This window comes from Limanda limanda, chromosome 12 (genome assembly GCF_963576545.1).
Source record: "Limanda limanda chromosome 12, fLimLim1.1, whole genome shotgun sequence".
Taxonomy (NCBI): domain Eukaryota; kingdom Metazoa; phylum Chordata; class Actinopteri; order Pleuronectiformes; family Pleuronectidae; genus Limanda; species Limanda limanda.
Window position 1 is genome coordinate 19,039,817 of NC_083647.1, and position 14,584 is coordinate 19,054,400.

At 42.6% G+C, this 14,584-nt stretch overlaps 1 protein-coding gene across 1 annotated transcript in view; it reads left to right on the top strand.

Annotated features, from left to right (window-relative positions):
- The first annotated feature begins 527 nt into the window (after positions 1-527).
- Positions 528-14,584, top strand: part of stxbp6 (syntaxin binding protein 6 (amisyn)) — a 57,505-nt gene continuing 43,448 nt past the window's right edge. Inside the window, exons 1-2 of the mRNA XM_061082522.1 lie at positions 528-839; positions 10,834-11,053. Of these exons, the coding sequence (XP_060938505.1) occupies positions 10,900-11,053 (154 nt within the window). The 5' untranslated portion in view covers positions 528-839; positions 10,834-10,899. The remainder of the gene's footprint in view (positions 840-10,833; positions 11,054-14,584) is intronic.

The window sequence follows — 14,584 nt, forward strand, 5'->3', positions numbered from 1 at the left end:
TGTATACTTGTCGTTGTGTTTTCTTGCATGTCATCGTGTTTTCTGCTTGTCATTGTGTTTTCTTACTTGTCATTGTGTTTTCTTACTTGTCGTTATGTTTTCTTAGTTGTCATCGTGTTTTCTACTTGTCATTGTGTTTTCTTACTTGTCGTTGTGTTTTGTACTTGTTGTTGTGTTTTGTACTTGTCGTTGGGTTATCCTTCTTTACTTTTTGTTCCCTTACTTGTCATTGTGTTTTTTTACTTGTCATTGGGTTTTCTACTTGTCGTTGTGTTCTCTTATTGACCACTGAGTTGTGTAACATGTCTCGGTGTTTCGTGCACTTCAGAGCCACCATTCCTCTCTAAACCATAGAAAACGCAGCTAGAAGCACTTTTACTTCTCCTCACTTTGACCCATGAGCACATTTGGTTTCCACAGCTTCTCTCCTCTGTCCTCTGTCCTCTCCTCACTGAGACTCAGACAGAGGCTGCAGATGTGAGCAGCAGCAACGTGCTGGTGTCACACTGCTCGTGATTGGCGGCTGAGTGTGTGAGTATGTGTGTGTGTGTGAGAAACCAGTAGCAGGTTCCCAGACACACACCCACACTCTCTCACACACACACACACACACGGTCTCCCTCGGCAGAGACAGGGGAAACCAGCTCTCCTCCCGCGGCTCTCACACACACACCAGCTCCTGTCGAGGAAACAAAGTGCAGTGGAGGCGATGTTGAGGGAGACATGTCCCCGCTGACGGAGACAACAACACGGAACAACTGGGACAACTGGGACAGCGGCTGGAGAGACTAACTCGGGATCCGAGCTCCACACGTGGACACCGCGGCTGAGACACCTCGGTGAGTGGGTTCCGGTTCTTCTCCCGCTGAGGAGAACATGACATGCGGAGGATTTTACTCTAAGTTCAGGGAACGTTTTATTGTGACGCTTGTTTTCGCGTGTTTTCACTTTGTACGCAAATTGTGTCAAAAAACGTTTCAGCCACTTTGGCAACTTTGGCGTCTTATTTTCTGATGACAATATTGCATAAAACCCTCATATATTTAGCCTTTATGGACTTATTTTCGTTTTTTAAAAATATTTCTATTATGATGAAGACGTTTTTTTTTACCTTTTCTTTAAAAAAAAGTACTCTTGATATTCATTTACCTTAGGAAACCTGTTTTGTTTTGAAGTGTTCCCTCAGGTGAAACGTGTCCCCCTGTTTAAACAGAGCTTATCGTTTTTACAGTGTGTAGCAATGAAACCGAAAATAAATCCTTCAATATTTCACCAGAACAAGTGTAAATGGTCTTAAAGGTATGAATTTATATGGAGCCTTTCTATTGTTGATTACCACTTAGCGCTTTATAGTTTTTCACCCATTTACACACATTCATACAGTTCATCTATGAGAAGGGATCAGTATCTTGCTCAAGGACACTTCAGCATATAGATGGGGAAGACTGGGATTGAACCACAACCTTCTGGTTAGAGTAGGACCACTCTACCTTTATAACTTGGAAGTCCAAATATTACAGGGAATGCCATGAGAATATGGACATTTTATTTGTATAGCCCATATTCACAAATCAAAAATTGGCTCATAAGGCTTAACAAGGTGCAAAATCCTCCGTCCTCGACTCTCAGCAAGAGTCAGGATAAACTATACCAATAAAAAGGTTGAAATCTCAGAGAGAGCCACAGATGAGGGATCCCTCCTTCAGGACGGACAGAAGTGCAATAGATGCAGCGACAAAATAAGATAATAGAGTGTCTGACATAAAAAGGGAGGTGTATCAATGATTAAAGTATTTGTACATGAGATAATGTCCAACAGAGGGGAAGGGAGCACGACGACAGCTGTATGACAGAGGTGTTACAGAATAGGTGAGGACATTATAATGTATATCTAGGCAATTTAGTTAGAATTATAATCCCCGATCAACTGCCACCCTGATCCACGATCCATGATCTACGGGTGTTGTCTTGAATAGTTGAGCTCTCCTGTATCATCACTGTTTGCTCTTAAACCAGCAGCAGATATTTCTCTCACGTGATCACTGAATGTTAACATTATATCTTAAAAATGTTAATTACAAATGTAGGACTGACATTCGTAGTTTTAAAACTGTGGTTTTTTTACCTATTAACTCAGAAGCCCCCTGTGGGGTCAAATGGATGTTTTCAATACCAAAACTTGCATAACTGAAATATTTTGAGAGACATCCATTTGAGTTTTTGACATTATTCAAAGGGGGGATCTGCTTGTATTTGAAAGCGAGTGTCTCTGAGTAGCTGTTACCCTGCGTCTCTGGTGTATCTCTGTGACAGGCCGGGATCTGGAAGCAGGTTTGGTGCAGATTAGCTTGAGAGTCTCCTAATCTTACCCTCGCGTCTCCTGACTTTCTTATTTACATTTAATATATTGCTGCTTCCTATGCAGCAGTCCAGGGTTTAATTTGCTCCGGAATACCATTAAAAGATAAGTTTATACTTTTCCCTGTATATTTCAGTGTCCCAACTACAAGGTGCATAATGTAAACTGTCAAGCATGGTCCCCCCTCACTGTGTGTCCCCCACCACCACCACCACCCCCACTTCTGCTCCTTTCTGTCGCCACAGCAGACATGAAGACATAAAGAGCCTTGTTTCTTCAGTGAATCATATAATTAAAAGAGGAACTAAAACCTGCCTGTCATTGTTTCTGACACGTAGCTTTGCAATCCGCAGGGAATCTGCCTCACAGACATCTTGTGTTCTCTGTGTTGTAAAGTCGGACACGTGGCTGTTTATGTTTCTGCTCTGGGTACATTCATCTAAATCTATTACGTGGTCTATGTTCACTGATGCACTGCAGTTGCTTTGAGCTTTGCCCTTTGTCCTCACGCAGACGAACTGTACTTTCACTTTTGTATCGTTAATGCCCTGGGCCGTGGCCTAGCTCTGTTATTGAGTCTCTGTTAATGATCCCTGCTCTTGTGCTGAACGCCTCTATTGGGAAGTGCTCCACGTTTGCTTTCCTTCTGTTTACCAACTCCTGCTCGGCCCCTCCCAAATGTTTTATTGCCATAAGGTGGGCATAAACAATGAGCTCATTTGGGGTTGTTCATTGATTCATGGATGGACCGGGCCTCCGTGGCACTATATAATCCTCAGTAGCAGCTGAGTCACCCAGGAAAATGGATGGGTCGTTCCAGATACTTTATTTTTTTTGAGGTGAAAAGACCAAGGTCCTATTTATCCTGGTGCTGTGATGGTGCTTTTGTCTCTTTTGTGATTGCAACATAAAATAGACTTCAGTGAGACAGTATTTGTTCTCATGGGCATTGTTGTTCCCCCCCCCTGCAATATGTTATATATATATTAGTTGCTTTTCATATTGTGAAGGGGGGGGGGATCTGACTGAGCTGCAGCCATTGGAGGGTACTAGACTGTTTTACTCTAAATTGGATCATAAAGTAGACATCATGCTGTATCGTAAGTTGAGTCTGCTGGTCCTTGGAGAGAAAACAAGTTTCAGGAACTTCTGCATTGGCATCACTTTCCAGACAAACAGTCCATGGTACAGACAAACTGCTTTAATAAGCAAAAAAGCCAGTTATGGATACTAACATGGTGATCGTACTCTTCTATGAGACATCCTTCTTTCTTGTAATTTCAGTGTGATGCTGGCTTCGAGTCGCACACATGAAATACTTTTTATTTTGAATTGGATATGAGGATCAATCAAATGTAACTTTTTTTATAGCCCATATTCACAAATCACAGTTTTCCTCAAGGCTTAACAAAGTGCAACATCCCCTGTCTTTAACCCTCAACAAGTTGTGAGTGCTTCAATGGTCCAGATGCCCTCCTGTCTCGATCACAAAACCAGTTAGAGAAATTGAGAGCAGCTGTGAACCTGCTGTAAATTTCCTATGATTTCAAAAACCTGGCGATATTATTTGTAGTGACCTAGGAGGTTGTTTACCATCCATGTCTGTTGGTCCGTTTGTCAGCAGGATTCCCCAAAAACTACCGAATGGTTTCCACAAAACTTGGTGGAAGGATGGAACATGGACCAAGAAAGAATCTATTACATTTTTAAAACCATTTCCTTTAACATTACAAGAGATGGTTATATTTTAAACATTTTCACCAATTTCCCAGGGCGTAATTCACGGATCTTGATGAAAATCAGTCATATTTCTGGGACTGATATCTAACAATGGCCTGATTTAAATATGCTCTCCTTGCAATTCCAGTTTCCACTTGTTCTGCCCAGTAGCCTCTTCGTAAACACTGTACTGTGACAGCAGAGCAGATTTGAAGTCCGGCATATTTAAAGATTCCTGGATGTCAGAGATGGCAGAAAACTGTGCTAATGAGCTTTTCCGCCTGCCATGCACATTGAGTTAGTTCCAATGGGGGGATTTGGTCTTACATCTCAAAATGTGGACAGCCAAATCTGGTCTGAAGTCTTACTCAGCCCTAACGAGCTTTCATATGGTCCTTCTTGTTTTGTTTGACTTTGTCGTAGAAAATAGTTGGGTTGCGCAATTTCCACAAGGTAATTTCAGAGAAAACACCCTTTGTCTTAATGTATTTCACAATCCAGCTTGGAAGAAGAGCTACCAGTGAGAGAAGAGGAGTTTTGGAGTGGTACATTGTAGAAATACTATTGTGATTATTGGCACTTTTTCATTGGCTTTCCTTATGAAATATTAGAGTTTCTCCACAGCATGAACTGCATTTGTGTGATATATTTCTTGGTGTTACTGGCACTTGTCAACAAACATGACACTTTAAAGTGACCTGTTAATGAAACACTGACTTGTTAAAATGCAGCACTAACGTTAGGATTAGATTTTAATAGACCACAGACTGACTTCGACACCACAGACGCAGCAGGGTTGACGCTGTAATCTTTTAATTATTTCAAGAGAGGTAACATCTACCATCTATAGAAGTGAAACTGTTGTATGACATCACTCTGTGGGGATGTAATATATGGAGATGTGTTCACGGTGGGAGGCAATTCTGTGAAACCAGGACCTTGTGCAGGGCGAGGAGTCAACATCATAAAAGACGTGCGTTCAAGGCAGCTGTAATGTTGACTTCTTTCATATATCTGTGAGAGTGCAGTTGAAAGTCGTTCAAAAGTGAGTGGGAGGAATAGACGCGGAGGAGGAATTGCTTCAAGAGGAGGATTTTATTATCGGTTTGAGTTTGTTATCTTGCCAGAAATCATGGTGTTCCATATTTTTGTAAATCATATTCATGTATTTGAGATTTTGTCTACACCCTTAAAACTGAAGTGAAAGCTCTGTCACTGCTCTTACTCTTGTTCTCTGCTGTTGGAAGACGGACTCTAACTACTTATCATATTACTGTCTTTCCCCTAAGCAATAACACTTGTTGACACACCAGAGGAGTGCATGTTTACTCAATGTTAGGTGTCTGTCTCTCAAAGTACTGCATAATGGCCTGTGGAAATAAAGTAAAGTGTTAATGTTCAGAGCGTTTCTCTAAACATACAAGTGATAGATTGTTCTCAGATGGCTAATTAAAAAAATTGTAAATTCCTGAATGAAACCCAACAACAGTTTTTGACTGTTTTCTTAGCATTAGTCCAAGACACTACTTTTCCTTCTTGTGCTGGTATTACAATTCTGGATGTGTAAACAGAGTCCACTTTCCCATTTACAGTTTAACAAAGAGCTGGAAACATGCAGGTTAGGCTAAAGCTGGCAGCTTCTAAAATGAAATATCTCAGGTATTCTAAGTTAAGGATAATATGACTTATTCCTGGTGATGTAACCGAAATCATGTGATCTCCTGAGTGGAGTTAATATGTTAGTTCCTGCCTCTGTCTGCTGCACCTGGCTGCTCCACCTCTTGCCTGAATAATGCGAAGGATTTGTTGTTGTTTAACACGGAGGTCATGCCTGAAAACAGCTTAATTATTCAAAAGCATTGATCCTCACAACTCCTCACAGATTCATGTTTAGGTGACTTCAGTTCCCAGTATTTCAACTTCATGAGCAGCAGAATACATAATTGAGATTTCTGATTCTGATACCTGCATTGGAAATGCCTCTGATACTGCTGAATATGCTGGCTCAGGCATCGGCGAGTACGTAAATCTATGTAACGATCCAATACCACGGCCGGTATATCAGTTTCACCTTGATAGAAGTGCAAATTTATTTATTGATTTCCCCTTGTGCACCGTTAGCCATAGTTAACGAAAATGTCAGCGATGTGGCGATATTTCAGGTTGGAACGCCCCAAGTGAAACTCTGACGTGCACCGTAGGCAAGACTTCAGTTTCGTATTTAGTTATTTGTGTGCTTTTTCAGTTCTCTGTAAAACTAGAGAACAAAAGACATTCTATCAGAGTCATTGTCTTATATGGTTGTTTTTCAAAGTTTAATTTGAGCCAGACCAAAACAACAATGACAGCAATCATCACCTCCACACAGCATACAGCTGTTAAGACGCATTAAACAAGTTGTTCCTTTTTAAAATGCACTGGAATCAAATCGGCACCTGCATCGGGATATGGAAGAGAAAACTGGTATTGGAGCTTCTCTAATACCTGATTATTTCCTCCTAGATGAATACTTAGCTTGTGTCAGTCTGGTTTGGAGTTTGTACTTCACTCCAAAGGAAATCAAAGAAGCTCTCTCAGTTCAATATGATAAGGCCCATTTCTTCCTCCTGTCTTTTAAACCCCTCACCTCCTCCTCCTCCTCCGCTGCTTCAGCTCCGGTGCCAGGTTCTCGTGAGCCCATGAGCCCGGCTGGAGACTCAGGACTTTGCTGGCGCTCAAAGTAGTGGCTGCACAGCTAACTCAAAGACCCCCCCCCCCTCCGATGAGGTCTCCGGAGAGCCGGGAGCGCAGAGCGAACAGATTTCAAGCGAACACACTCGGGCGAGAGGGAGGACGCAAGCGAGTGAGCACGACCGGTGCTTGTGACTGCTTGGCAACGCACAGCCACAGTTAATGAAGTGTTCTTTGAAAGGGGCTCTGCTTGGAAATGGGCTGATAAGCAGCCGTAAACTATCCACACGTCGCTCTCACTGCCGCAGCAGCTCATTGGCTCCCAACAATACAAGTGCTCATGGTGAACATTGCATAAGACTGCTCTAAGTCAAACCCTGAGCTATGTATGGAAGCTGGCTGCATTTCAGTGCCTGCAGGCTCCTGTCTTTCCTTCTCTTCCTCCTCCTCCTTGTTTTCTCCTCGCATCCCCCCGTCCTCCTTAACCCTCTTTCTCATCATGCTTCGGTGGAGCACCTGAGGGGGGGGTATGCCTGGTGACAGCTTGCAGGGAGATGTGGGCAGCCTTCCGTCTCAGCTGGAGAAGAGGGGGAGAGGGATCAGGGCTTCCACAGAGAGGAACTCCGCCGAGACAAACAAGACCTGTGACTTTTCTGCATTTAATTTAGATTTTCTGGTTCTGTTTCTTCATTGTTACAATCCCGGGTGAGGGAGAAGGGAAAGAGACATTAAAGGATGGATTGCCAGGGGAGGGGGTATAGTTCACTGTTACTGTGCACATGTAAATGAGTAGGAATACAGATGAGTATTATGTATGTATGTGTAGGATGGTTATTGCATAATATGATGGAGAATGTCATCTGTTGCTCTTGAACAGGGAAAATATTTGTCGCTCCTGTTGTCTTCAAAGTGTGTTGAAGGTCTGAAAGCTCAGATACACAGAACGTCTTTAAAAACGACCTTCCCCGGTGAACATGGAAATGCTGAATACATTCTGAGCTGACCTCTGAATATTGAAAAAGCTTGTTATATATTCAGAGAACACGATGCAAGTACTTTTCAGTGCTGTTCTGTTTGTGCTTGTTGATCCGGCACAGTATGACATGCAAACATAAAGCTGAGTTTTGCAGTTCGTACTTTGCGTGAGACTCCTTTAAAAAATGTGCATGAATGAGCTGTCATGCTTTTGAGTGCAATATTTTTTTTAGTTTGAAATCAATAATGTCAGGAAAATTAAGCTCTATTTTCTAGCTCCGTGTTGAGATGTTGGACATCCCTTGAATTCCAAACAGACATATTTATTAGCCCTTCTAATTACTCTCCACAAGCTTTTGGCCCGGAGTTTTGTTTACTGTGGAACTTTGCATTGCTGAAATAGCAGAGAGGAAGGGAGAGTGTTTGAAAAGGAGCAGATTCAAGAAGGATGTAAACGTCTTATACAGAATACAGAAACAAGGGCAGAAAAACAAACGCTGTAGATGTGGACGTTTTACAATTACTAATAATCCTTGTCATATATGACCTTCATTGTGAGTACCTAGTGATACATAGTTTTAAAATTCGAATTTGAGTCTAATCGCGTTGAGCCATTGATATGCAACAAGTCCTCAAACCTAAAGAGCCACATAGTTTCGTTGTGGCTCTTTTGTTTGTTGTGCGTATCCACGGAGTTTGTCATGGTAACCATAATAAACAAGTAGCTTCAATGTGAAGGATTAAATGGTATCTAGCTATGAAGCTGCATTTTTTCGCAAGTGTGTTGAAGGACCTGTGGTTTCCTTCAAATAACATAAAACCATAGAAGTCCATCTCTGCAGCCAGTTTGTTCTGATCTACTTCAGAAACATGGTCGTGCAAAGTGGTGGATTGTGTTGGAATATGAAAGATTCACTCATTTGATGTTTTAGGTACAGACCATTATACACTAATCCAAATGAAAATCTAACTTCTAGACACTAGACCTTTTAAAGGCCCTTTCAGGTTTGCTCTGCATTGTTCAGAGAAGGGACAAAAAAAAAAACCTGGGTTAAAATTAGCACTTATTATTAGGTTATTAAATGTGACTATAGAATGCAACTGTAGGTTGTAATTTTCTGCTTTTACAGGCAAATCGGTCTCTTTCTTAATGTTCAATTTCTGCAGGTGACTGTGTCGGAGCGTTAATGATTCAGCTCACGTTGTTCCTGTAATGCGATTCAGTGTGAAACCACCACTAAATGCTGTCTTTAGAAATTACCATAGAGCTCATACACTCACCAGAACTGAACAATAATTGCCTCATGGAAGTACTTCTGACTGCAGGGCTGTTTAATAGATTGCATTCTATTGTAGCAGTGTTCTTGTCTTCAGAGGTTTCATGTTCCCTGCTGGTGAAGCGTTCTCTCGGGCTCCACGGAATCAGACTCTAACAAGGAGCACCAGTCAACAATGACAGCCGCTCAGCCACTAAGTTTGGGTGTGGAGAAGTTGCAGGTTTCGCTCGTTTTGACAATCACGACTGAAACTTCGACCCTGTTTACTTGCTGAGCACTTGATTTGTGGGTTTTTGTGTTGTTTATTATGAAGCCCCATCTGACGAAGGCCTTGTTTTGCAGTCTGGCCCCGGCTTCGCCTGGCAGTGGAGTGTCTGAGACTCACAGACGGACGGGATCATCTGGGCGGCCCTTTGTGGTGTGTGGTTGCGAGTGCTTGTGCGTCCCAAGCGAATATGTTTGGCTGAGGAGATGATTTAGCTCCCCCCGTCCTCGTGAGAGCATTTGGAATCTAATTACCCAATTTCTTTACGACTGAATCCTGCACTCAAGCACAATCCCAGTTCTCCGTGACGCAGACAGACGTTCTGCTGCGTCTCTCAAAGCACGTTCGCGGTCACCGAGAAATATAACTTCACCAGTAGGCTTCGGCTGTAAGGGTAGAGCACATGATTGATGCTCCCTATCCGTAAGACTTACCAGTACTCTTCGACAGTTTCTGCTGAAGTCATTTCATTTCTGCAAGTGGCAGTGCTTCCAAGAAGAACATTGGCAAAGCATTTAGAGAGATGGAGCATGGAGACTGGCTGTAACACAGAGAGATGCAGCCATTTCTCCACTTGGGACCCTTCACTCCCTCTGTCATTACTTTAATGTGCAATACACTGCGAGCAATAGAGAGTGCACCAGTCGGAGATTGGCTGTGTGTGTATGTGTCGTGTGTACACAAAAGACGTAAGTTTTACAATTCCAACGCAATGAATTCTCCTGTTCATTCAATGTCATTTTATATCCAATGTCTTTATTATCTTATCTTAAGAATTGACGTGTCTTAAATAAGAACGCACACACACTTCCCTCTTGCACTGTGGTTCAGAGGCTCCCAAAAGAGTAACAAACATCGGTGAAATGATAACGGAAGTGAGAAACCAGAAGTTATTTGAAAAATACACTATCTTGAGGCCTGTGACGGGGGGGTCGTAAGTGTTCCATGGCTTTATAGGTCCCAGGCAAAAGATTCAAGAACGTTATGGTCACTTTGCAAGCAAAACAAAATCATGAACAGTGTCATCCTCAGTGTCTGTAATACATATTTACTAAGGAAACATGTACAAATATTAAAATTATGAAATGTAAAAAGAAGTTATCACAGCTTTGGGAAAGAAGCTGTTTGTGTGCAGAGGACAGATCTGAGGGGCTTAAGAAGATGGTGTTCGGGATGGGTGATGTCTTTTATGATGTTCTTTGAAGGTGGTTTTGTCCTTCGCTCTGTGGTAACTACTGATCTAATGCTCTCTGGCCATGCAGATAGGTGTGGTTACATCCCAGTGCAGTATAGGTGAAGATGTCCTCCGTGCAGCTCACACTATCTCTCTTCAGTATCGGTGTCCTTGTGGTTTTAGATAATCCTCCGAACACCCTGTCAACAGCTTTAACAGTGACTATTTCTTCGGATGAAACTTTTATATCTTACAAAAAAGGCCAAATAACTGGTTGAGCAGATAACATAGAGTCAAGTGAGACGGTATGTTCTCTTGATTGTGTGAAAGTGAGAAAAGCCATTTCTGCCTTGGTTTCATTTGTTGTTTTTCTCTCCCCTCGTCTTCTCCTCAGTGAAGAGCGGCTCTCGTTCCTCCCCACTCGACCTTCTCGCCACCTGCTCCACTCCTCACGAGAGAGATGAGCGCTAAGTCGGCCATCAACAAGGAGGTGTTCACACCCCACGACGAGAGGATGCTCGTGGCTGTGCAGGTGAAGCGCAGGACCAAGAAGAAGATCCCCTTCCTGGCCACTGGCGGTCAGGGAGACTACATGACCTTCATCTGCCTCTCAGGTCAGAAATCAAATGAATCTCCTCCTTCTCTCTTCTACTCTCCTTTAAATTGTTTTCTTCCGTGTTTGCCGTGCTGTTGTAACCCAAAGCTACATTTACACACGTCTCCCTTAATTCTGCTGCTAATGTTCACACTGATGAGCATGTTTACGTTTCCGATGCCAATAGAATGACGCGCTAAATCGATTTGCTGCCGACCTTTACGTCAATCGCTCTCAAACAGATTAGATTTACGCTGAAATTGAATAATGGTTTCAGCAGAAATTGAGCTTTAAATGATTTTTTTTCTCGTCTGTTTGAGCATTAGCTGAGATATTGCTTGTTAATTGAATCAGCCACGCATGTTATTCATGAGAATAACAAGAGACTATTAATTCCAGTGCCAGCAGAACTGCCTACGGAGATCGATGACACCTCTTTATCTCGCCATTTTAATGTCTGCTTCTGCATTATCTGATCCCATAACAAAACATTCAAAGTTGTGGTGAATCGGCAGAATTTAAATCAGTTCATCACAAGGGCCAGTTGAGCTTTCTCTGCTTAGGAGTCAAATTGAAGGTTACCCTCCAGAAGCTGCTGAACATAGATCTGCTATGTTTGCTCTCTCAGGTAAGAGCACATGAAAAACAAGCACAAGTCACAGATTAACCTCAGGTTTGTTGGAGCAGACGCTGCTTTTCTGTTGAGTCATCTCTTCTCTGAGGTGAACATGAGTATTATTTGATTATTCCTTGTTTGCAGCAGCCTTCACCTCTGTTCCCTGTTTACAAACACATACATTATCTGATTACAACAGAATCCCTGACATGATGTAACTCGATTACAGATGAGTCTTGAGTGGAAAGCTGCTGGTTTGAATCCAAATGCAGGTGTGAAAACATGGGAACCAACCTTTTCTTTCCCTAGGGTCCCACCTATAGACGTGTATATATACATCTATAGTTAATAAAGATCTACGACATGACTGCTCCGCAAAATTATCTCAAACAGTGGTTTCTGTCAAAGTATATTTTAGGTGTTCTTATCACACTGATGTATGTTCAAGTGCAGTTTTTCCCAGGAGGTGTGGTTTTTCCAATCACTTGAACAAGGTAAAAAGTCACGGTTGACAGCCGAGATTGACTTGTGATTGGTTGAGCAGGCAAATCAACAAGACCTCACCACCACAGTTCCATTCCCCCCGATCACTGCTGCGTATAGACTGGTAGCGTTCACACACTGAGAGCATCAATGTGTGAGCATAGAGGACCTGTGTTTATGACACTGTTACAAGACACATCCAACACAGAGGGAAATAAGTATAAAGCAAAAGTAGAAATAATTTTGGAAAATCTTGTATTTTTCTAGAATGAATCCCACTGTGTTAGGTAATTTGCATATTTCACCTCCGATTGTTTCTTTGGGGCCCCTCATTCGTTTACACTACAAGGCTGCAACGCTACCAGGCAGTTTCTTCCTGTGTGTGTGTTTGTGTGTTTGTGTGTGTGTTTGTGTGTGTGTCTGAGTGAGTCTGACAGACTGAGGCAGTCTTAAATCCCAGGTGACGCGTCGAGGTGGAGCCAATTTAAAGTGCTTCAAAGTTACTATCAGTGGAGGATTTATATCCTGTATCATTGCATCAACTGACTGGAGCAAGATAAGTCGGATACAGTCAGTGAATCCAACCCAACTTTATGAATCATAAGATTTAACGTGGAACTGTGTGACTGTGGGCTGTCGCAGTTTTTTTTCTCCTACTTTTTAGATAAACCAAATAAATAGGCATCTTCTGTTCTTATGAGCAAGACATTGTCTTTCATCTGTTTCCAGAGAAGGATGAAGATTTGTAGAGTCTACTTCCATCACCACCATTCCTCCCAGTTAGTCTCCTGCTGCAGTTTGCCTGTTAAAAGGTTCCTGCCGTCTGTTGTTCATTAACAGTCTCCTGACCAAGCTGCGGTTTTGTATCACGTGGAAGAACAGTAGTGAAGGCAAGCACTGTCATGTAATTCACTTGGTCATGTGGCATTTATTTGTGTGTGTGTGTGTACGTGTGTGTGTGTGTACTTTATAGTCAAACCACCAGTGTGTAACCAGCCTGTGCCCGCCTCCCTACAAACTGGAGAAAACAAGGCTGGTGTGTGCCTTCAATGGTTGTGTGTGTGTACGTGTGTAAATATGTGAACGCTCTGTATATGCATGCAGCGGTGGGGGAAGGGGGGAGGGGGGGTTCACTGGCACTCTCATGGCTACAGTAGCAGAAAGTTGAGGCCTGAGGGCCGTACAGTGGCAGGGTTATGTAATCTGTGGCATGTCGTGGTTTCAGTAGGAGGAGCAGAGCTGCAGCCCACGGGCTCCTCACCGCTCAAGACGCTCGGCTGCGATGGAACACCGTCTCTGCTGCTCTGAGTCCAGCAGCACATGCCCTCACACTATCAGGAGACAAACAAGATAATTTTCATGCAAATGACTTGTACCGCACACACTCTAACTGGACGTTTTAGAGTAAGAACTGTTTTGAAGCTTCTTCTCTGTTTGGAATTAATCACAGCTCTTACAGGCATGTAGTATGAATTTAAAGCAATTGCCCTTGTAATCACAATACCCAGTTTGAGCTGACTTTTCCATGTGGGTGAGTGAAAGTGTGAGTGTTTGAATTATCTATTTTTACTGTTTGCTACATCTGCTAACGAGACAGAAAGGCCTGGACGGCTGCCACTTGGAGAGCAAGGATTCTTATTCCAGAATTCTGTGTGGCTTCAGGCAAACCAGACTGGTTCAGCTCAGTGAGCAAAGGCTTGTTTGGCTTCAGGATGAAATCTTGGAAAACGGTCGTCACCACAGCAGAACAGTGCTTTTCCTGAGAGGCAACACAACCTGGAGCAAGAAACAGATTTTCTTTAGAGTAGGTTTCCTGTTCATGGGGCCTAAATCAGTGAGGTGATATTAAAGGAGACATATTCTGCTTTATCAGTGTTTCCTTCCTCTAGTGTGTCACATTGGTTTTTGTGTATTGTAAAAGGTCTGCAAGGTTGAAAAGCCAAAGTCCACAGTAAAGTGAGCATCTCTCTCAGAGTAGTCCATCTGATATGTCTGGGTAATTGGGATGTCACGTTGTTTCAGACAGAGGCTTTTCAAGTAATAACTCAAATTAAACTTATGAACCTGAACATGAGCTTTATCTCCTTTAAAAAGGCTTTTGGATGTTTTGGGTGCATCTGTAAGTTATTGTGTGGTGTGGTTTAAACAACCTGGATCATTTTGCCTGCTTGGCTCTGCAGTTAGCTCCCACAGTTTGCTGGGTTTCTGTCTGGCTCTTGATCTTCTTGTGCTTCCTAATGACATCTGCTGTGGTTGGAACACAGACCATTCACAGCATTATTTAATGCATGTGGCACACATTTAAAGCCAGGCTAAACAGTTTCTCCCAATTCCTCTGCTGATGATCACTGTTTCTATATTTCCTTCCTCTTTTTCTAGCCTCCCATTAAATGCAAATGAATTCTGTATATCAAATATAATATGCATTATCAAACAGTGAGATCTGAGCTC